Genomic DNA, 9,315 nt, shown 5'->3' with positions numbered 1-9,315 from the left:
CAACCCGAAGGCCAAAAGCATGCACAGTTATAAAAACTTCCAGACATAGACATAGTGTTTAATTGAACGACTTTTTGTTACAAAGAGGACCAACAATCGTTTAGTAAGATGCTTATCCCAAAATCGCGGATATTACTGTGAACAAGTCACAAGTCTTTACATTATACACGCTAAATGTGACAGCTTGTTTCCAAGCAGTTACTTTTAGCGTGTATGGACATGAGGTTCACGAGGTTCACGACGTGTGAAGAGTGGGTGTTCGTACGATTTCACGTGCGATAACGTGTGCTCATGGCTTCACTTTTATCGTCTGCACTACTTTGTTCAGCCTGACTTGCGCTAACCGCTGCTCCCTTGTTGACGTGCAGGCCCGACGAGCCCCGGAGGGTGGCGGTGATCGGCGCGGGCGCGGCGGGGCTGTGCGCCGCGCGCCACCTCGCGGCCGCGGGCGTGCCCTGCACCGTGTTCGAGCAGACGGGCAACGTGGGCGGCACCTGGGTCTACAACGAGCGAGTCGGCATGGACCAGTTCGGGCTGCCCGTGCACTCCAGCATGTACCGCAACCTGAGGTGAGACGACATCGGACACATCCGAGCCGATACGTGTCTGCGTGAAAAAAACATCGTATTCCTTTTGACTATACCCGAATTCCGTAGTACTCCCCATACCATGCAAAAGCCTGATCTTGGCCCAAGAAATGCTCTCATATTACTAAAGAACGTTGCGCTTATCACGATCTCATTTTGTCGAATTGGTGTTGTATTAAAGCTCACTCATGTTGTTGACAATACAAGCGCATTTCTTGTGCCAAGAATTTTTTTTTTTCGGGGGTGTGCCAACTGTTTTGATGCGCACCATCGGCCATAGCATGCTGACGGCCCCGATGTGTTTGTGACGCGAAAATCGAAGCCCCCCCCCCCTCCACCCCCGCTACGCGTTGCGTAGCCCGCAGTTACGCTATCGTCACAATGCACTACCGGGCTGTCTCTCGTGTTTTCGTAACGCTTTGTTTTTCCCGGCCACCTCAGGATAAACATCCCGAAGCACGTCATGTGCTACCCCGACTTCCCGTTCAAGAAGGGCGGCCGCTCGTACGCCACCCACCAGGAGATCCGAGACTACCTCAAGAACTACGCGCAGCACTTTGACCTGCACCAGTACGTCCAGGTAAGCAGCGTCGTGCCCGCGTGTGGTTTGCAGTTTGGATTTATTGGGGCGGCGGAAGACTTTATTCAGTCCTTCACTTATCGCCGAGGGGTCAGCGGGGGCGGGAGATGAAGGCGGGGAGGAGGAGGAGGAGGAGGGGGAGGGGGTCGCTCTCCCGTCACAGCTGTACCCGAGGGACGCGCGTGTCCAGCACCGCCTGCCGGGTAGGCCGGGTAGGCAAGCCCGCTACGCGCGCCTGCGCCGCACTGTGGCCTACTTACTCGTCGGCTTCCTCTAGAGGAACGAGTCACGTTGTTGGCATATATATGCGATCATTTTGGTTTCAGCACTACACGCACGTGAAGCGAGTGACGCCCCAGGGCAGCCGGTGGAGCGTGCTCGTGGAGGACCTCAAGACGGGGCGCGTCTCGGAAGAGGTGTTCGACGCCGTCCTCGTGTGCAACGGGTGAGCTGCCTGGCCATTCGTCGTGACCAAAGGGGGAAGGGGCTGTGGAACGAATTGGCATTTTACGCCAGGGCGTCACCTAACTGAACTGGTCCTTCCCTGCAGACACTACTCGGTGCCGTACACGCCCACCGTGCCCAACATGAGCCTCTACGGCGGCGTGAGCCTGCACAGCCACGACTACCGGGAGCCCGAGCCCTTCGCCGGCGCGGACGTGGTGGTGCTGGGTGCGAAGGCCTCTGGGCTCGACATAGCCCTGGAGGTGGCCAAAGTGGCCAACAACGTGTTCCTGAGTCACAACGGGGACCTCGTTCCCTCCAGGCTGCCGGACAACGTGCAGCAGGTGAAAGGCATCAAGGAGGCTACCGAGGACGGCTTCGTCCTCCTGGACGGCACCACAGTCCGCGCCAGCGCCGTCATCTTTGCCACCGGTGAGCAGCCAGGCCAATAATCAGAGAGGCGTCAAAGTGCGTTGTGCGGCTGCAGCTGCACGAAAAAAAAAAAAAAAGTTAGTTGCCGCAACGAACCGGTATTATGTTTCCCTTGCAGGCTACGAGTTCTCCTTTCCGTTCCTCGCGCCCGAGTGCGGCGTGCGCGTGGTCCACAACCGGGTCGTGCCCCTCTACAAGCACATGCTGCACCGGGAGCGCCCCACCATGGCCCTCATCGGCATCCCCTACTGCGTGGTGCCCTTCGTCATCTTCCACTACCAGGTCCGCCTCCGGAGGGTCTCATCCCCACGACGCCACACGGAAAAAAAAGAATTAGCTAAATTAGCTAATGCATTTGCTAATATGGCCTTAGATTAGAATATTAGCTCTCCTAGCTAGTTCTTATCTAGGAGAGCTAATAAATTAGCCATGACAGTTGTCTACAAAATAAAGCAACTAGCTGTGAAAGCTAATATTTTAGCTTTCTTAGCTGGGAATTAGCTAGGAAAGCTAATATTCTAATCTAAGGCCATATTAGCGAATGCATTAGCTAATTTAGCTAATTCTTTCTTTTTTTTTCGTGCATCCCGACCAGTCTTCGCGTGGTGCTCACGAGTGCTTTTGTTGGCCAGATCCGCTACTTCCTGTCGCTGTTCCTGGGCCGCGTGGCGCTGCCCTCCAAGGAGCAGATGGAGCGCGAGGAGGACGCCGACATGCAGAAGCACCTGCTGCAGTTCCCCGCCCGCCACACGCACAAGATGGGCGACCTGCAGTGGCCCTACCTCCACGACCTGGCGGCCGCCGGCGACTTCGAGGACGACATGTGGCCGGTCGTCCAGGAGGTGTACGACGCCGTCGAGGAGGACCGCAAGAACCTGCTGACGGTGTACCGCAGCATCGAGTACAACGTGACGGGCAGGGAGACTTACGAGCGCGTCCTGCCGCCGTCCGCGGGGCTGTTACCGAAGCAGGCGCAGCAGCAGCAGCAGCATCTGCAGCAGCACCTGCAGCAGCGCCTGCAGCAGCAGCCCGTCCAGATCAAGTAGCGGCGGCCACGCCACGCTCGCCTGCGGGCCACCCACTTGACATAAACATTGCAATGACGTTTCCCGGCGAACGCAACAGAGACGATATGACATGCGAGTCCGGATGCAGCAGCACGCCAGCCGCCGCCTCTGGCCAAAGTGCTCAATTAGTGCAGCGGATCGAAAAGCAGATCGAAAGGCGCGGAGCGAGGCGAAGGTGACGGTGACGGCGCGGCGGTCCTGCAGTGGCAGAGAGCTGCGGGGAGGGCGTGACAGCCCCGTCGGAGCGAACGGGCATGCTGGCCTGCTTGTTCAACGATAGGCAACCCGCCCCCACGCTTGCACGCGGGCTAGCATGCCCATTCGCTCCGGTGCGGCTGGGGCGCCCACCGCACTTATCCAAGTATGAGCAACAACACGCGACAACACAACATCTGCGTTTACGTCTTAAAGGGTAGGAAAGGAGGTGCGAAATTTTGACAAGTCCCACGGTGCGGCGCAAAGCGCTGTCGCGTTACGTTCCTTAATAACATAGGTCTTATGCATCAGTCCGTACCCCTCGTTTTCTTGGCGGCCACCTTGGTTGCCCAAGTCGTGACAGGGCCCTAATGGGAGAAATCTGTTTCCTATTGTTCTATTTTAAGACCGTCTTTGCCAGAAGGAAGCGTGGCGCCCCCCCCCCTCCTTCCCCTTCTCCTGTTTCAATGAAAGAGTTGGCCCAGACCGCTGAAATTAAATGTCTTTGAGACCTGAATATAACTATTTAGCACGCGTCAAAAACATTTCAAGATATTCCCTATTTTTTCAAAGATACAAAACAGCTTTCCCCCGTAAGGCCCTGTACAATCTGAGTAACCAAGTGAGGGCTACAGGCTGCAGCTTAAGACCTACATAGCAAGAATATACCGGTGACAATGAGAGAGGTGTGATTTATTTCCTTGTACATAATGAAAACTTCGTGAGAATATGGCAGCAAATGGCTTAAAGTGTGCTCGTCGAACAATGCACTTTTGTGATATTTTAGAGAGGTCCAACCCTGCAATCATATACTTCTGTTAAGATTGTGACTTTTGTCAACTTATCTAAGATAAGTAATGGAGAAAAATAAAGTGTATTTTGTAATAAATCTGCATTACACATTACTCAGCCCTCATTTCGACATGCCGTACAGCCTTAAACTGGCTTAAACCCTACTCAAATGTAGGATTACATCAATATCCAGCGAGGGAAACGTCTTCCCTCTTTGGACAACTTATCCGCTCACTTTCAAAATTGCCGCTCTATTGTTCTTGTCCACGACTACAAGAATCGACGCACCCTGATCGAAAGGAGAAGAACAAAAATAGGCAGAACAAGCAAACGCAAACCGAGAAACCGAAAGACGTCTTGGACTTGATCCAAATCCAAATTTGTTATTTTTCCAAATCATTCTTTGCGACTGTTTAGTAGAATTCACAGAAACTTATTCAACTGACAGGTTTTCACAGTATATTGGTCGTCATCCACAACTTAATCACTATGATCTCATTCTGTGTACAGTCCAATGTAAGTGATCTGTAAGAAAAGCTTTCTGCATGTCTGGTCCTTTAAAGATTAAAATGTAAACGTAGGCTGTCATGTATGTAATTTCCTCAGTCGCTCTTCCCGTTTCCAATCCGGTAATGAATAACTAACCCCTTTATTCCATACTCCTCTTGTTACTTTCTTAACCAAATAATTGTAAATGTTATTTCTATCCTGTTTGTTTTGATTGTTGGTTACACAACTGCACATTCCCATTATGAATAATTCGTCTGGAATTGATTGTTGTCTTAGAATATTTGATTTCCAATCTTTTAGGTTTTATCCATCTTTATTGTTTCGGTGCTATGGATTCACTGTATTCATGCATTTTACGTTCCTGGAGTGGCACCAGTAGAATTCAAGCGCGGAGATCGCATAGAAGTGAAAGCTGTGAAAATGACAAGTGTACACACTCAACTTCCTTATGATTATTACTCACTTCCTTTTTGTGAACCAAAGAATGGTTCTTTACACTACAAATCTGAGAATTTAGGTAACTGTTTGTTAACATTTTCTTATTAGATGTCATTTATTTGACTAGTCATTTCTCAGTTCTATTTGTCTTTTTGTGCTTCATTTAGGTGAAGTTCTTCGAGGAGACAGGATTGTGAATACTCCATATGAAATTCAAATGGCGGAAAATGTAACTTGTCGACTATTGTGTAATTCCCATGATCGTCCAATCAATTGGCGAGAAAGTGAATCACAAACAGTTATAAGCCGTATAGAACATGAGTATAATGTTCACTTGTAAGTTGTTATGATTTTTTTCACTTTAATATTTTTAACATTTGTTTTGTTGACTAGAGTGTTTTCCATATTTTTTAGGATTGTTGACAACCTTCCATGTGCAACAAAAATTGTGGATGTGGTCACCAAAGATGTTCAATATCGTCCAGGATATCAACTTGGCTACCAGGCTGACAATGAAGGTTCAAATAGACCAGCCTACATTAACAATCACCTCAAACTTATTCTGTATCACCACTCACACACTGGGTAAGATTAGATTTGTAACATGTTTTTGTGTCTGCAATTCGCCTCGAAATATGAATTTTGATTTATGGTAGAAAATGTATTTCTTGCAGAGACACATATAGGGTTGTTGGATTCGAAGTTGAACCTCAAAGTGTGAGCTATGATGATATTAGATTTAAAGGAGACTCCTGCCAATTCCCAGAGTCAGCAGGAGGCCAAATGGTAAATCGTAATGGTGGTACAACCTTGTATTTCACTTACTCTGTCGAATGGCGCCCATCTGAAGTTTCATGGGCCTCTCGCTGGGACATTTACCTTGGTATGAGTGACGTTAAAATTCATTGGTTCTCCATTATCAACTCATTGATGGTTGTATTTTTCTTATTTGGTAAGCACTATTATTTTTTAATTCCTCCATATTGCTGTCTTACTGATCTTCTTGGCTAATCATTGAATTTTCTGGGTTAAAGGAATTATGGCTATGATTATGGTGAGAGCTCTTCGACGGGACATCGCGAAGTACAATACTTATGAAGCCCTGGAGGAGGCTATTGAGGAAACAGGGTGGAAGCTTGTTCATGGAGATGTGTTCAGACCACCAAGGCATCCACGTCTCTTTGCAGCTGTAATAGGTTCTGGGATTCAGATATTTTTCATGGCTCTATATACCATAGGTTTGTAATGTTTCTTCTCTATTTTTATACCAAATCTTAGACATTCTTAAAAAGATTGTCTCATGAACATTTAATTTATTTCTTTACAGTATTTGCTACTCTTGGCATGCTTTCTCCTGCATCACGAGGAGCTCTCATGAATGCTGCAATTTCCCTGTACATCCTAAAGGGACTTATAGCAGGTTATTACTCGGCAAGAGTCTACAAGACCTTGAAGGGAAGGGAATGGAAAAGAGCTGCCTTTCTGGTAAGATAAGATTGGGTCCTAAACCTAATTGTTATTAATGAAACACTGATATTGTATTTCATTATTTCACTATAACTGTAACTAACTGCTAAAACATTATTTCATTTAAATCTTAACTTCTTTTTCTTTCCTCCAGACTGCTACTTTGTATCCAGGCATTGTGTTTGGTACTTGCTTCTTCTTGAACTTCTTTGTGTGGGGAAAGCACTCCAGCAGTGCTGTTCCATTTGGAACTATGGTTTGGCTAATGTTCCTTTGGTTTGGAATAAGTCTTCCTCTGGTCTACTGTGGTTATTACTTTGGTTACCGTAAACAACCATACCAGCACCCAGTTAGAACCAACCAGATACCACGCCAAGTACCGGACCAGTTGTGGTACATGAATCCAATTATCTGGTGAGACACAAAACTTCCTATGCATTGCTGCAGTTTTTCTCTCATATTATTTTACTTACCTTATGTTGTTCTTTGACTTTCATTTACAGCTCATTGTTGGCTGGCGTTTTGCCATTTGGTGCTGTGTTTATTGAGCTGTTTTTCATTTTCACTGCAATTTGGGAAAACCAGTTCTACTACATGTTTGGATTCCTTTTTTTGGTTTTCATAATTTTATTTGTATCAGTGTCTCAGATCTCAATTGTCATGGTTTATTTCCAACTATGTGGCGAGGTAAGTTGCTCAGAAAATACATAACTTTTAAATAAAACTACTAATTAGTCCGTAACTTTTGCTTAAATTTATGTTTACATTGACCGTATTATTTTGAAACATTTTCAAAATTAATTTTTTTGTTTTTGTGCAGGATTATCGCTGGTGGTGGAGATCTCTTGCTGTGTCCGGTGGATCAGCCATTTATGTCTTTGGCTATGCAGTATTTTATTTCTTTACAAATTTAGATATAACAGAATTCACCCCTACCCTTTTATACTTCGGTTACACTGCTCTTATGGTAATTACCTTCTGGTTTCTGACTGGAACAATTGGTTTCTTTGCGGCTTATTTCTTTATCAGAAAGATATATGGAGCCGTCAAAATTGATTAGGGAGGGTAGCACAAGAAGTAAATTGTTGTCTACTTTACTAACATACCAAATATGTTCTACATTTTGAAATAGGATGTGTGGGGTCAGCTTTTTTAAAAGGAAAAAGAAAAGAAAAAAAAAAAGCTGTGTGGTGCTTTATTTAATATGTAAATAGTGTATTTATGGAAGTATATTTATGTAGCATAGTTGAATGTAAATTTTACAGACACATGATACATCATCAGAGTTAGTCCAGAAGAACTGTTTTCTTTGCATTGGGGCCTACTATATTTTAGGCACAACAGAGAAGAGTGTGGTGTTTTAATAACAAAACTCTGCCTAACATCTCTTTGATCTCTGTGATATATAGGCATTTAGCCAACTATATTGTAAGTTTAGGGCTGAAGGGGATGATCAGAGTCATTCTCTAGGTACAGTAATTAAAGCATGGATAAAATGATTAACATCAATACTCTTGCAATGTTTGCAGGAATGAGATTTTAATAGATATTAAAATACAGAGCTAATTTAATTTAAATTGTTTTGTCTATATGTTTTATTATGTTCATTATTTTGTAGTTTTTCACTTTATTTTTAAATATCCAAGAGATGAGATCAGCATTGTTAGGTCTTTAATTATTGTTTGAACTCGGTATGACCTGAAGGTAAAAGAAGATGCACTGAGAACTTTGTTTGAAATTTGAACTTTGGCATACATGAATTGATTTTTTCTCAGCAGAAAATGTGATTTAAGAATTTAGTGAAATAGGCAGACAAAATGAGGTTGAGCCAAAACTAAAACTTGAAGTATTTTTGGTGTTTTCTGTCAGTCAAATCTTTTGTGAGCACACTTGATATCAGTAGTATGTTATATTTTCGTTGGTATCTTGTATCTTGAATTCTCCCTGTACTTTCGGACAATAATGAAATGAAATAAGCAAATTATCACATAATATTTTATTTTCAAAGAGGTCACTTATGAATGGACATTGTGCCATTGGATAAATTTAATTCTGTCCATGTGTGACATACCTTTATTAACAGAATGATCGCAACGTTCTTTCTAATAAAGTTTTGTCTATAAATTAAACTGTCTTTCACTTGCTCCTCAACCATCCTGTTAGTTACCCTTACAAAATATCCAGTCCTCGACTCCCCTAGACTAGATCAGGTACATGTCAGTCGAGTACTTGTACATTCCTACCATGGTGAATGACTGTCGGCTGCCGTCAATACCCCTTAAAGAGGAGAGAGGGACCCGAGGTGTCTCTCCAGCACGAGGGATATCGCCCGTTGCAGGTCGTGCCTGTTTGGCTCTGACTGCTCTGACACAATCGGCGAGGAGAGCAACAGCGCTTGCATCTTTACTTGATTATTCCGAGATTCCCGCCGGAGTTGTCCCCTCCACTTCCTCCACCGCTATGGGGCTGTCAAAATAAGATACGGTTTGGCCGACCGACCGACCGACCGACCGACCGTCAACCTCGGAACGACCAGGACTACTGAAATATCGTGTTCGGGGATTTTCTCGCACGCTGAGTCCAAATCTGGAAGTGCCGATGTCGTCCTGGTTCCCTTCCCTGGGACGTCATTGGGGACCTCCCGAGCACGCCGATGACACTCCCACGACAAATACGATTCGGCTCCAAACGTCGTGTACACACGGTCTGGTGCATATTTCTTGAAAGTCGCCAAATATAATTATTATTAATAGCAAATCGCCCATAATAGTTTCTTATCCTGATCATTTCACTATTGTCACTT

At 45.4% G+C, this 9,315-nt stretch overlaps 2 protein-coding genes across 2 annotated transcripts; both read left to right on the top strand.

The window, feature by feature from the left end:
* Nucleotides 1-368: 368 nt before the first annotated feature.
* Nucleotides 369-4,194, top strand: LOC113214118 (uncharacterized; the record flags this gene model as incomplete). The annotated part of the gene is given in 6 exon segments (XM_026433388.2): nt 369-569; nt 1,029-1,167; nt 1,494-1,612; nt 1,718-2,043; nt 2,162-2,325; nt 2,676-4,194. Coding segments are annotated over 6 exon segments (1,363 nt in total), but the record flags the coding sequence as incomplete, so codon positions are not given.
* A 207-nt stretch (nt 4,195-4,401) lies between these two features.
* On the top strand, nt 4,402-8,641 carry LOC113214122 (transmembrane 9 superfamily member 4). The gene is made up of 10 exons (XM_026433392.2): nt 4,402-4,613; nt 4,908-5,124; nt 5,213-5,381; nt 5,460-5,630; nt 5,720-5,997; nt 6,080-6,283; nt 6,373-6,530; nt 6,667-6,926; nt 7,016-7,199; nt 7,333-8,641. Exons 1-10 carry the CDS (start codon nt 4,587-4,589, stop codon nt 7,570-7,572), a joined length of 1,908 nt encoding a protein of 635 aa, XP_026289177.1. The 5' UTR covers nt 4,402-4,586; the 3' UTR covers nt 7,573-8,641.
* Nucleotides 8,642-9,315: the final 674 nt, after the last annotated feature.

The sequence above is a fragment of the Frankliniella occidentalis genome, unplaced genomic scaffold (assembly GCF_000697945.3).
Source record: "Frankliniella occidentalis isolate FOCC.00 unplaced genomic scaffold, Focc_3.1 Scaffold93, whole genome shotgun sequence".
Lineage (NCBI taxonomy): Eukaryota > Metazoa > Arthropoda > Insecta > Thysanoptera > Thripidae > Frankliniella > Frankliniella occidentalis.
The sequence above is the reverse complement of the archived record's forward strand: the minus strand, read 5'-3'. Positions and strand labels throughout refer to the sequence as shown.

Coding starts and splice junctions, on each gene's coding strand:
- LOC113214122 (XM_026433392.2), top strand. CDS start 4,587: ATGATCTCATTCTGTGTACAGTCCAAT. Junction 6,531..6,666: donor GGAAAAGAGCTGCCTTTCTG/GTAAGATAAGAT, acceptor TCTTTCCTCCAG/ACTGCTACTTTGTATCCAGG. Junction 7,200..7,332: donor ATTTCCAACTATGTGGCGAG/GTAAGTTGCTCA, acceptor GTTTTTGTGCAG/GATTATCGCTGGTGGTGGAG.